Here is a 13675-nt window from a genome sequence, read left to right as displayed (position 1 = left end):
TCTTACAACAGCTCGTGCTTCATTGTTCCTCGCGTCCAAGTACCCAGTGGTCAGTAGTAGTCATCACGATGCTGACGGATGGGGGTTGCAGAGCTGAGGGTGGGTTTATGGAGGGAGGGATCCAAAATCGATCCCATTGGCAGAGATCGCGTAGTGGACTCAGTAGTCAGACCACTGCCTAACTAATTCTAACCTCGCAGTCTAGTGCCTTATCTATATGCCTTATCAGTACCATCGGTTCCCTGTATATTTCGTAAGTAACAACGACAATGACAATTTGGTAGCATATATTTTGTACAATGTTTTTTAATGTTTAACGTGTAAGTAAAGTAATAATCTCATTAGTTTTAGACAGTCTAAGTGAGTGGTCCATGATTATAGGTATTTTTTGTGCACTTATCTGTTATCATAAAATTCAAAGTGTATTATTTATTAAAATGAATTTTTGGAAAGATAAATTTATTTTGTCACTAGCTTTTTTATTTACTCACTGATATAGAGTCCTTAGGTTAACCACGTATATTTATGTGATATAAAGGGGTTTTCTGAATTGCACGGAAATCTTTCAGGATATTATTTTGTAACTAAAATAAGGAAAACTTTTTTTGCTTATATTGTGTATCCTGTGATTTTTAGAAAGTTGGTTAGTTCATTCTAGATTGCATTTCTACGTTCTATGTTTTAAAGTACCTGGGGACCGAGCTTTACTCGGGGGAAATAATTAGTTTACTCTGAAAGCAGTCTTAGTATTGCAGATACATTAATCCATTCAGAACTTATAAGATGTTTCCTTTAATTTGAAAAGTAAACAATATTGAAATTAACAGTTTCTTAAAACTATTATCAATCTTAAATGAGCAATTAAAAACAGCAAATTGTTCTTTCTACTTTATTACAGTGGAAAAGTTGTCACCTAATTTTATCTAGAGGTAAATCAGAAAGGTAGAGCTTTAGTCCATAAATGAGTCAGATAAGGGTGAAAGTAATGGCCTCAGATGATAACAGTTCAATTTTATAATGGATATTCCCAATTTGCCACTTCCATGAAACTGAATAAAGATTCGTAAACTTTAAAATACTCATCAGTTTAAACAGTTTTTGACATACAATGTTTATTGCTTGTTAAATAATATAATCATTGAAATAAATAACAATTTATTATATTCATTCACATAATTTCCCTTTTTTATATTTAATTTTATATTGAGACAAATTTTCAACAGCAAAAGTTATTAAAACATGTATACAGATTATAACTATGATATTTGGAGGATGGTGTACTTATTACATGTCCCAGGTTCAAATCCGTCCATATGTTGTGGAAATTGGAAAACAACCAAAACACTTGTCTTATGATTAAGTAATGTCAACTAAAATAGACAAAAAATTGTTTTATAAAATTTATGTGACCATTAATTTTTAATTTTTACCCACATAAGAGTCTTAAAAGATATCTCTCTCAGTAAATTAATACTTTAATTCCTTTTCTTGTACTAGCAACTAACTTTTAGCTTTAAATGGAGGAGCGCATTTTTTTTATAAATTAATAAATAATTAGCTCTGCGGAAGACTAAGTAGAGGACTAATCTTGCAAGGAAGGCATTGGTAGTAAGGTGTAAAGTTCATAGCAATTATGGGGGCGTTGGCTTACAAAAGGTGGCATTTGTAGCATCTCGGCTTCTGCTCTAATGAAAACACACTCGCTACTTCTGGCAGCTTTGTGATTAAAACAGAGCGTTGAGTGCAAATAGTTGGAATAAAGATTGTATCGATAATTAATTGATCAATCAACCGATTAGATAAGTTTGAGCTTGAATGATTAATCATGTGGTGACTTGTCATGAAAATGATTGATTGATAGACAGTGTTTGGTTCAAGTTAAATAGGTAAAATATACTAACTTACTTACCAGGTATTTTAAGTACCTAGAACTTTATACTCCGTTCACAAAATTTAGATGGTTTGAGGGGAAGTTCCCTCGCCACTTCTTTTTGATTATTTTACATTGCAGCTGATTTTGGCAAACCTCAGCTGTTAAACTATTGTTTCAAAGGTAGGATCAAGTGGTGGGAACAGACTTCTTCCCCTAAAATTGTCAAAATTTTGTGAATGGAGTTAAGTAGATTTCTCCATGCTTTGCAATGGGGTAGTTGGAAAAATAATCTGCGGTCAAAGTATGTTTACGAAAAGACGGATACAGGAAATTTTTTAAAGTACTCGTCAAACCTAATAATGCAATTTAGTTAGGGGACAGATCTTACAAGTTAAAGGAAATATTTTAGTGCAAATCCCATCAGGCAAATGGAAATTCACTTAGTCTATGCAGGTTTGCTGGGGCGGAGATATTTAGTGACATACTTTATTGTGCACCCATATATATTTTTCAATAGCCATATTTTGATTTGTTGTTTTACGATAGAAGCAGGATATGAAATACTTCATAATGGGCTCCTGTTTCATTTTTAGGGGAAAAATAAAAATTGTTTTACTGGAAGTAATCATAATACGTAGTGATCATAATACTTTAGAAACAATGCACAAGTCAAGGAAACTTAAGTTGCATGAATATCAAGGTAGCAAGAGTCGACTGAATAAAGGATGAATAACTCCTTAGCTAAGTTGACATCAAAGGTGGTAATTGGGAATGTGGCTTATCACAAAAAAACCTTAAGCGTGAACTTGACTTTTCTCTCTATGGCAAATCCAGTGCACCTTGCCTTGACAAATATAGACATCAGTGGCCATGTTCTGCATTCAGATGTGAATTTTATGGTGTTGACTTCTTAACAGAGGTTTTTGCTCCCTGACACGTTCATTTAATAAAATTTATCCAGTGCATTGCCAAACTATTCATCCAATAGTTGTGAAACGTTGCAATGTTCCAAATATAACTAGGAACTAGAAAGTTTGCTATCTTACTCATAATCTTAAAATTCCAAATGGCTCTAACACTGAAATTCCCTCTTGGGTTCCCCCCTAGGTGTTGGGAGTGAGCTAGTCCGGGGAGAGTTTAGATCTTCGGTCCTGAGATCCTTGGTTCAAATCCTTCCAATCACTAATGTATTTTTATCTATGTTTTATTGACATTACCCTCTAAGACTAGCCTAAACTAATGTAATGTGTCAAAATATTTCTGGGATACAGCTTTAATATTTAATTTTATGTACCAGTATAACAAATTTATGTTTTATGAAAATATATGTTTTGAATTAAATCGAAACATATTGCCCTAGGACGCAGAAGAAAAAAATCCCTGGGTTTCTAAGGTTACTATGTTAAACTGTTAAACTTATGGAATTTTATTGATAGTTTTCATGGAAACAGTAGGGAAGAAACAATAATACTAATTAATTGTTGCTTAGATTTTGTTTCAAATATTCTTTACCGTACCTTATATTGTGACACAAGTTATTTTACTTGTTATCCCTCCAACCACCAATGGATTTTTATCTAATAGTTCTGGAAAACAGTTATGATATTTAATTTTATGTATAAACAATTTATGTTTTACCAATGAAAGAAAAGAATCCCTGGGTTTCTAAGGTTACTATATGTTAAAATTATGGGAATTATTTTCTTGATTTGTTTTCATAGAAACCGTAGGGAAGTAAGAATGGTAAACTTATTCTTACAAGTTTTTCTAATCTTTTTTGAATTTACACTGCAACACAGGTGATTTGCATGAGTTAAAATATTTTGAAAAATCACACGAAAAATTGATTTATCCTATAATAATAACATCTACACTCTATATTACGACTCTATATTATTAAACTGTTGGCTTTAGTACTTTTACTAATTCTATTATCATTGATGATTCTTGTTTGTAAATGCTTTAAAGCAGACATTTTTAGCTCATATCCAATTATGCATGGGGTATAACTAGTTTTTTTTTAATGAGTTTAATACAACAAAGATAAATCTTTAAAATACAGCCACATTTCACACAACATACATTTCCTCCCTGTTGTTAAAGTAGGTCATGCACACGCTAGGGGGTAGTTGGGAGGTTACACCCCCCCCCCTCAACCCAACCCCCTAGATCCTGACCCAGCATCTTCCTGTATCTGTAGCCTATCCATGGAGCCTCCCTGTACAGCCACCCCTGTCCATACTGTGAGTATGTCAACATCTGTTACCTATCTCGGTTTATCTCAAGTTACTTGTCTAGCACAGCTGTTCTTATCAGTTGTGCCAGATGACTCAGGTCTTACTGCATAGAGTCAAGGTTAAGTTTGTTTCATCTCGGAGGTGTTGTGAAATTCAGTTTGATTGTTTATTGTTTATTTAACTATTTAAATTAGTGCTAGACTACAAAAAAACAATGGTGTCACTATACAATAAATACTATAGTTCGGCCGCTTAGAAAACGACCTCCTCTAGCATTAGGTTAGCATTAGCGCGCAGGTCGCTTTCTAAGCGGCCGAACTATAGTGTACATGTTGCTCGAATTCGAGCAATTGCAAAGTGTTACAGGATTTATTTTAAAACGAATAACAGTCATATTTACAATTAATTTAAAAGAGTCAACTCAAGATCGGTTTTCTCCTTCTCAAAATACCTCGCTGTACAGGCAACACAGGTCATTGACAGAGGGCCAATTGAGAACGAAAAGTCGTTTTGGGGTAGTGTTAGGGTGCATTTGTAACCAATAGTTGAGATTGTCCAGGGTCAGGTGCTGACTGTGATGAGTTAAACCTATTACGCGCCACTGTTCTGTAGCTGCGGTCGTTATCACGACTACGCCTCCTGTCTATGTTTCGTTGTTGTCGCGTCGGAGGCATTTAAAAGAAGAAAAAATAAATAAACAAATTATAGCTACACAAAACAACGATAAATGCACAAATTTAAGTTACAATCATGCTAACACGATCCGTCATAGCGACACAAAAAAACTATAAATACACAAATTTAAGATACAACCATACTAACACGATCCGTCTTGGGGGTTATGTTTAAACAAACTCAAATAGTAAATAAACGTACTCAATGTGTTTCATTGAATTGAAAAATAAATAACAGCAGTTAAATTATACAGCTGATCAAAATGTAAACAATTATGTTCTTCATAAGGATAACATGGGAACTTTCAAAGCCACTGGGGCGGAGCCCAAGGGACTTTTTAAAAAATGCAAGGCCAATCTACGCGACACGCTCTTTCCAATGAGACGTCAATGGATAAAATCGGTTAAGAAATGGCGGAGGAGTTCAACCGACAAAGTTTCATGTAGCGTATTAATTATATAGATATAAATTAATTTTACTATATTTTTTTAATATTTTGAATGAGCTTGTTAGGCTGAGTAAAATTAAGAGTTTATTAAATGTAAACATTACTAAAGTGAACATAATATTTGAAAGGAAATCCAATTAGCTATACTCCTTTCCAATAAATTCGCAAATGCTTCATTTTGCGGAGGAACACAGCGGAACAGAGTTCAGGTACCTCTCTTTCAGAAAGATACAAATTTTGGCATAAATAGGTACTAATCACGTTAAATAGGTTACAGCTCCAGCACCTTGTTTTTTAGAAATCGAGCGCTTCTCCTTTTACAAAGTTTAGGTGGTTGTAGAGGAAGAAATCTGCCCCCCATTACTTAGTCCTACTTTTAAAACAATTAAAAGTAAAACAACAGCTGAGGTTTGCCAAAATGTCAATCAGCTGCAATATACATTAAGTAAAAAATGGTGGGGGAACTTTCCCTCAAACCGCCTACATATTATTTTTTGAACGGACTATAGTAAGGAATTTATCTAAAGGAACGAAGTTCAGCTAGCTCACCTTAGAAAATTTGAGTCCAGGGGCTAATAGGTGCACAATAAAAGGACACCAAACATAAAACTGAGGGTAGGTCTCTTAAGAGGGTAGGTGGAAGAGAAATGAATAGAGATGTTAATTGGTGGAAGGTATAGTAGGTTGAGGTAGAGAAGAGAAATAGGTTGAGGTTTCTCTTCAACCTAATTCTTGAAGAAGTCCTACATCAGGACGAAATATCAGTGATCTGTTTTGTGTTCTTGTACATCTAATGGCACAGACTCTAAAGTTTGTCATGTTTAAGCTAGCTGAACTCAATTCCTTTAAAAAAAATGTCATCAAATATTATAGGTTTTTCTTTCTAATAACTTAAAAACTAATTAACATGCAATGTTCAAAGTTTAATTTCACATCTCTGGAAGCTGAAGGCTCAAAATCCTAGGTCGATATGGGATGAGTATACACCCAGTAATCATGGGCACAATCTATTGTATTAATAGGCAAGTATGTTTCTTGAAAACCTTCTTTCTCAGCTTGTGTGCATTGCAAGGAAAATCTAAGCATACTGTTAGAAAGACATTTGCCTGTATATGTGCAGTATCCCTTTATAAATTAAAATAGCCTCAAAAATAAGCACAAAAGATGAATTTAAATCTTTAAAATAATTAACATGGGCCTTATGGGCTGCCATGTTAATAACAAAATAACAACGGAATATAAACAGAAAATCAAAACAAATGGAAGAAATTACAACCGTGTTTTATTTACAGCGTAGGGTGAAAATAGAGAAGTTTGCACAATACATATTTGTGGTTGAGTCTTCGACCACGAGGCGACCACTAGTGATTATTATTGCACAATATTTCAGCTAAATTAGTCTATTGCTTTTCTGCTAGACATACAGACTAACAGACTCCTCATTTTAACATAACATAAATATTGATATTCACTATCATAAACGCAAAATTTATATATTTTACAGAATACTGTAACATATTTTACCTAAATCCTCAACACTGCCCAGATGATTTTGTAGGTGTTATTCTGTTGTGATTCAAATCACAGATAATGACCAATTACATTGAGTGAGCGACATGATCGTCACATATGTTGTTATCTTCTGTTATCACTCGCTGCCCACTTCCTTGACAAAAGCTCAGTTAGTGACTAAAATTCAACTTGTGCGAAACAATGTACGAGGCGAAGGCTTATATAGAGCTTGAATCATCTGTTAGGTCTTTAGATAATGCAGATTCTTCTAAAGAATCTGAATGTTTGTTGAAACCTGTGGAAATCAGTGATTGTGCTAAGTCTGTGCATAAAGTGTTAGTGACAAAGACCGAGTTTGGTGAAACAGTTTCCAATTCTACTGCAAAACTACCTTATAAACCAGGATCGTTAACTTTTTCTTCTTACACCCCACCTCCGATCTACGGGTTGAAACATGTTTATGGACCCAGCTTAAAAGAAATTGTCAAAACAAAAAGTGAGAGAAATTCTAAGGAATCTCTTGTGAATCGTTTAAGTTCTGGTCAAAGTTCACTAAAAGTTACTTATAGCGTTAATGATTCCCGGACTAAATTAAATGTGGATAAAGCTGAAAGTATCGGATTGTTGGTAAGATGAAAGCTATATGTTAATGATTGACATTAAATTGGATATCTGTAGGGTGGTATTGATAATGTGAAAGTGTTTAGGTTTTAATAAACTTTTAATTAAAATAAATGTTACAAGTTTCATTGTATGATATTCACTGATTCACAAAAAGACCCGTGATTAACATCGAATTCAAATAAGCTGAGGTCATGTGTTCAGTCACAAATGATATATACATTACTGTTAAATTACCACACTCAGGAAATTATAAAAACATATTTTAAGTGATGACTTATGAATTGTAATATCATATTACAATAGTATCCCTCCATTAATACATCTATTCACAAATTCACATCCAAACTGTAATTTTACTTTGAGGTTTTCTTGATTGAGTTTTTTCAACAAAGTTCTAAAGTGTTGTTTTATTTTACAGCTAGGAGAGAGAGGGTCTGGGTTCCGGAAGCAGACTGATATCCAGGACTTCTACAAGATCCGGGATGAGTGTCTGGCCGAGGGGAAGCTCTGGGAAGACCCGGAGTTTGAAGCAGCGGACAGCTCGATATTCTTTAGTCGAGGGCCACCAAAACCATTCGAATGGAAAAGACCAATGGTAAGTTAAAGTTAAATGTGTAGATTCATGTATTTGATGTTGAGCTGAAAGAATCTAGAATCAATAAATATGTTTTGTATAGTTTAATATGTTTTATTAGATAAAATATACAACATTTAACAATTTTTTAGTTTTTCTCTAAAAACAGGTCTCAGAATTTGTAACCATGAAACCACAATGTTCTCTATGGTTGACCAGTAATTATATTCATTTTTATACATGATGGAAGGATAAAACATAGGTGTGATACTCCCGTCATAGGCTGATGACACCCAGATTGCAAACAGAAAATCACCTGATTGTGGCTGTCATATCATGTGACTGTAAGTATTATTTGTTTGGTTTTTATTGTTTTCATAAGTTTTCTAAAGGCAGCTCCAGGCATGCGACATTCGCCAAGCACCGAGAAGAGACTCGCCGAATTGCGAGTACTGTGGATAGGTGTTTGTCAATTTGACAAGCAGCAAACATTCGTGCTCGTGTTTTCCCATTCATCGTCGGTGTTTTTGCACACATAAAAGTAAACGCATATTTCCTATTCCTGAAATGAACAGTTGCTTGTAAAACAACACGTGTGTAGACGTCTACTCGTTAATTGGCGAATAAACACCTAGATCACCGAACGTTAAATATTTCGTTCTTGGCGACTGGCGCATATCTGGAGCTGCCTTAAATAGTGAAATGGCGTTTGCAATCTGGGTGACATCAGCCTATGACGGGAGTATCACACCTATGTTTTATCCTTCCATCACGGTTTTTATAAGAAATAAATATATCATTAACATTTCTTTTTCAATAGCCTTACCAATTCAATAGACACTCACCAATGGAATAAGTAAATTACCCTAGAGAAAAAAACTATAGTTTGGCCGCTTAGATAGCGACCTCCTCTAGCATGGTTAGCATTAGCACTCAGGTCGCTTTCTATGCAGCTGAACTATAGCTTATAGTCACAATCACAGATTTTGCTTAAGTTTGGAATATGCTTAAAAAATGCTGTTTTTGAGTGTCTATAACATTTGGTTTTGTTGTAATGTTGGTTAAACAGTAAGCAAATATAAAATTCAGTGCAAACTACAGCAAGAAGACTAAATCGAAAAAAACCCCTGTTTAGACAAGGTGTTGTTTTGGTCATGTATTGACTGTGTATTAGTGTATGTTCATGTGTATAACATGAGAAATATTACGTCATGCCTCCTTGTCCATGTGTTCTAGCCCTTAAAAAATTAAAGTACTCAGCAGCCATTCCCAGCAGTTGATGGTGGTATTGTTAATTAAATGCGCTTGGGAAAATTCTTAGCCTTTGTTATATTACTTAATTTTGCTATCGCTTGGTTATGTAATTTTGTATTAGTTACCGGTACTGTATGCCTGCAAATTAGAGTGACGAAACACGTATAATATTTTAAAAGCAATAGAAGAATACTTATTTACTGTATTATTATCAATAGCCCATTACAACAGCATAAATATTTTGCATTCATTTCACCCATTCGTTAGGCTCAAAAAAGGGAAAAAAATGTTTACTCATTTGACATGTCCAAACTACAACTTTATATAGGTAAAGCATTTTTTTTTTATTTTCCCTTAAATGTTTTTTCAAATAAAAAACATGACACCGTTGTATACCATTGTATGGTCTGTTTTTGGGTACTTGTGATTAATTGATTACAAGGATATTCAATACCATTTAGTCAACCTTTTACTTTAGTAAAACTGAAATTATTGTTCCTCTTGATTGTTGTAGGAAATCAGTGACGACCCACAACTGTTTGTCGAGGGAGCGACCAGGTTCGATGTACAGCAAGGAGAATTAGGTGAGAAACATTGATGAAGTAAACTAACCTTATTTTTCAGGCCTACATGTGGAAAATAACTACTTATGCACCTATTATTATTAACATCTCTTTATCTATGGATTCTATGATTTTTTCTCGTGGGTGACAAATAAGAAACATACAGCTCATAACCAATTAGAAACTTAAATTTGCTCATTGAGTTAAACTGAACAGCTAAATAGCTTAATTTAAACTATTTAAAAACCATATAACTTCATTTATTTTTTACTATTAACCATTATTGCATTTCACTTTGTTAAAATAAAAGATTTTCATTTAATTTATTTTTCTATTTATCACTTATCCTTCGGATATTCTGGTTAAAATATGGAACGCCTCTATCTTTCAAACTTAAAATAAAAACTTCACCAATATTTTTGAAATTTGTATTTTCATTTATTTATACGATTATCTTTCTCAATAATAATAATAATGTTTGGTTCCTTGAACCAATATTTTTAGGGAGACAAACTTGTTATCTGTTAAAAGCTCATTAAACTGCTCATTAAAGTTCAATCCTAATTCTTACTGCTTCAATAGTTGAGTTTACAATTCATTACAAAGTATGTTTAAGTAGTTTTGAAATTTGGACAATAGAGTGTTAAACTATTGTGATTCTACTATACTTATATAGAAGGAACGTATTTGATTGAATCCTAACATCCTGATCGCATTTAAATACTATTAATTTGTGTAAATACAAGTATGTATGCAATGTGGAATATTTCGGTATGGCCAACGGAGTCACAGGTTTCCCTCGATCACGTTGTGTCTCGTCTTTTAACAGTATTATCTTCTCGTTTTTGTCAACTGGGTGTCCTGTTTATTATTAATGTTGACGTTCTTCAAACAAATCGAAAAGAAAACATCTTGTACTGGCCTGATGATGACTCCAACGTGAGTCGTAACTACTTGCCATACCCTTAGGTTCCATATTGCATAAATGCAGGTATTTACACCAATTCACAGTGAAGAATGTTTCTTTTACAGGGTTATTTAGACTACCTGATTGTTTTGCGTCATTTTCAACAACCAAATGTTGACTTGTCCGTGTTGTTGTGCAGGTGACTGTTGGTTGTTGGCAGCAGTGGCTAACCTCACTCTACAACCAACATTGTTCCACCAGGTCGTACCAGATGATCAGGGCTTTGATGACAAATACGCAGGGATCTTTCACTTCAGGTATCAAAAAATCTATAAGTATAAAAAAGGAAGTTTTGTATATATATTTGGCAGTGATAAACTCAGACACCGATGGAATGATGGCCACGAAACTTGGTACATACATGTAGAATTTCATGGAATAGGTTTATACATAATTAATTTTGTGATAACTTTCAGGGCTTAGCCCCCCTGGGACCATCTTAAAGGTAACCATGTCAGGGATTATGAAAGACTAAAAAAAATCAAAGAATATTATTAACAGTTGTTTCAAATAAACCAACGAGTTAAATTCTACGATGTTCAAAAGCATTAACCAGTTACAAAGTTTACCAACAGATTGCAGCACTATTATTTTTTTACCCTGTTGCAAAGCGAAAGCATGGGTACAGCAACTAGACCGAATAACACCCTTAGTTTGACTTCAGTAATCCCATATGTCTAATTAGCTTCTGTGATTAGGCTATATAAGAATGTATTTAATCCTTAATAACTAACTGTTACTATACAGAATAATAATGTAAAAGATCATGTTGAAGTTGATTACTTGTTAAATGCACAGTTTTCGTTTCACAGTAACCAGTATAACATTTACATATATAATTTTAATAAGATTTTACAGTAATTTGTACTCTTCTCCACCAGGTTCTGGCAGTACGGGAGATGGGTGGATGTTTGTGTAGACGACCGTCTGCCGACCTGCTACGGACAACTTGTGTATCTTCACTCTAGTCAGAGCAATGAGTTTTGGAGTGCCTTGTTGGAAAAGGCATACGCCAAGTAAGTGGTTATAGATTTTTTTATTTTTTCATAATATGTATAGTATAAGTAGATTATAAAATAATGAAAAATTGTTCTTAACTGTTCTACTATAAGTATAACAGAGATACATCAGCTCAGCAAAAAGATTCCTAAATCAATTATATTTTTCCTCCAACACTAATGCAGTAACTACAGTAAAATAGGTTATATGTTGTTAAATCAATTTATTAGAGGACGAGGTGTAAGCCCGTCCTACGTACGGGAGTAGTCAGTTAAAACGGTTTAGGCCTATAATTCAGAACAGCTAGTTTACACGTATAAAGAAAATTTTTATTGCAGCCTACAGTAGAATGAGTAATTATCAATTGAGAAGTGTATAGGCTTAGTCAATTATATCACCTTCCATCGCATACCTACCTCTTCCATAATCAATATGACCACAATACAATTACTCATACTATACACAATTTCCAGTAGGTCTGAGTTGAAACTCCCTAAAATAAAACGAAAACATCCAATAAAATTCACAGTACACATAATTATAACGTTGGTGTCCTGACATCATTAAACGAATCGTCCACACATATCCTTTATGTCAATTTCACTGCACCAATTGCTAAATAAATAAGTTTAAACAACGAAAAGTAAACACAACAACATATTAGTTTGTTTTGTAAACAGCTAAGTCAAAAAAAAATATTCCTTTGAACAAAAGAACTGGTCACATGTTGAAGGAATTTAAAAAGTAAAAACGCTAGTAAAGCTAGTGACGTAATTAATTGTCTATGTTTATTATCTATCCCGTTATCAGTTCCAATATCCTTGATAATTATACCACCCTCATTGAATGAATGTACATCGTAATTCCCCATATTCATTTATTTAAACTATAAAAAATTCAGCGCCTCCAAATGTAACCACAACTAAACACACGCCAAACAACTTTTTTAGATTTCATAAAAGGATGTTTAGTCTAATTGCAGTATCCTAGGTCAATGATGACGTTGTGTTCAATTTATGACATTCATCTGTATATCTTTGGATAACACCCGTCTGAGGTTGTGGTGGTAATTTAAAATCGTATTCCTGAGGATTCTTGATCTCCATCTTTATGACATCAATATTTCCGGGCCTAATCCAAACAAAGTTCAAGCATTCAAAAACATTGATTGTAAACAAAAAGCTGCCAAGACGAATTAAAACATGTAAAAATTGTGATTTTCCTACCCTTTCCAAAAAAGATGAGCAGTGAAATAATTTGCAAATCTTTTTCATTTAACTCGTGTACAGATCCTCGACTTGTACACATCGATGGTGTTACTTTTCTCGGTGGGCTACTAATCTTACCTATTTCTAATAATCAATGACAAAATCAGAGTAAATAACCTCATAGTTCTAATAAGGCATTTTTATTTAACCAGCTGTTAGTTGAAACAAATTATATTGCTCTAAAACAAATCGAAGATTACAAAGATTGCTTTAAAAAATAATTTGAACATCCTAGTATTTTACTATGTATATTAAATTAATCTGTCATCCTCTTACAAAAGAATTGAACGTATCAATGATTAGCATTACACATAGTATAAATAAGTCAACCCTCAGTATGTCTTTACATTTTTATCCATGTTTTTATCCAAATGCTGAATTTGTGACACAAAAGCTGAATGTTTACAGCTGTTGTGTTAAGCAAATTATTTTATGCCAAAAGCTAGTTTAGAATCTTAGCGTCGGCTGCTAGACTTTTTAAAAATTTAAACTTAATTTCTAAAAAACTGGGACCCTAAACTAAAATTATGGCTTCGACATTCCCTAGTTCTCAAAATTATCTTCCTTTCAACACAAAAATCATGAAAATCCGTCGAGTGGTTGATTCAGAATTGTGAAATAAAAAAACACTGTTTCGTTTTAATATTATAGATGTAATAAAAACATAGGTCATGTTTATTG

At 33.6% G+C, this 13675-nt stretch overlaps 1 protein-coding gene across 8 annotated transcripts in view; it reads left to right on the top strand.

Annotated features, from left to right (window-relative positions):
* Nucleotides 1-13675, top strand: part of LOC128999338 (calpain-A) — an 82356-nt gene that overhangs the window by 34374 nt on the left and 34307 nt on the right. For all 8 annotated transcript variants that reach the window (XM_054425784.1, XM_054425782.1, XM_054425781.1 and 5 more), the window contains 4 exons: nucleotides 7788-7964; nucleotides 9712-9781; nucleotides 10867-10984; nucleotides 11609-11743. In XM_054425784.1, the coding sequence (XP_054281759.1) occupies nucleotides 7788-7964; nucleotides 9712-9781; nucleotides 10867-10984; nucleotides 11609-11743 (500 nt within the window). The remainder of the gene's footprint in view (nucleotides 1-7787; nucleotides 7965-9711; nucleotides 9782-10866; nucleotides 10985-11608; nucleotides 11744-13675) is intronic.

This window comes from Macrosteles quadrilineatus, unplaced genomic scaffold (assembly GCF_028750875.1).
Source record: "Macrosteles quadrilineatus isolate MER2022 unplaced genomic scaffold, UCM_ALF_1.0 Scaffold_8__2_contigs__length_117827958, whole genome shotgun sequence".
In the NCBI taxonomy this organism is placed as follows: Eukaryota; Metazoa; Arthropoda; class Insecta; order Hemiptera; family Cicadellidae; genus Macrosteles; species Macrosteles quadrilineatus.
This window is presented reverse-complemented; position numbering and strand designations above follow the sequence as displayed.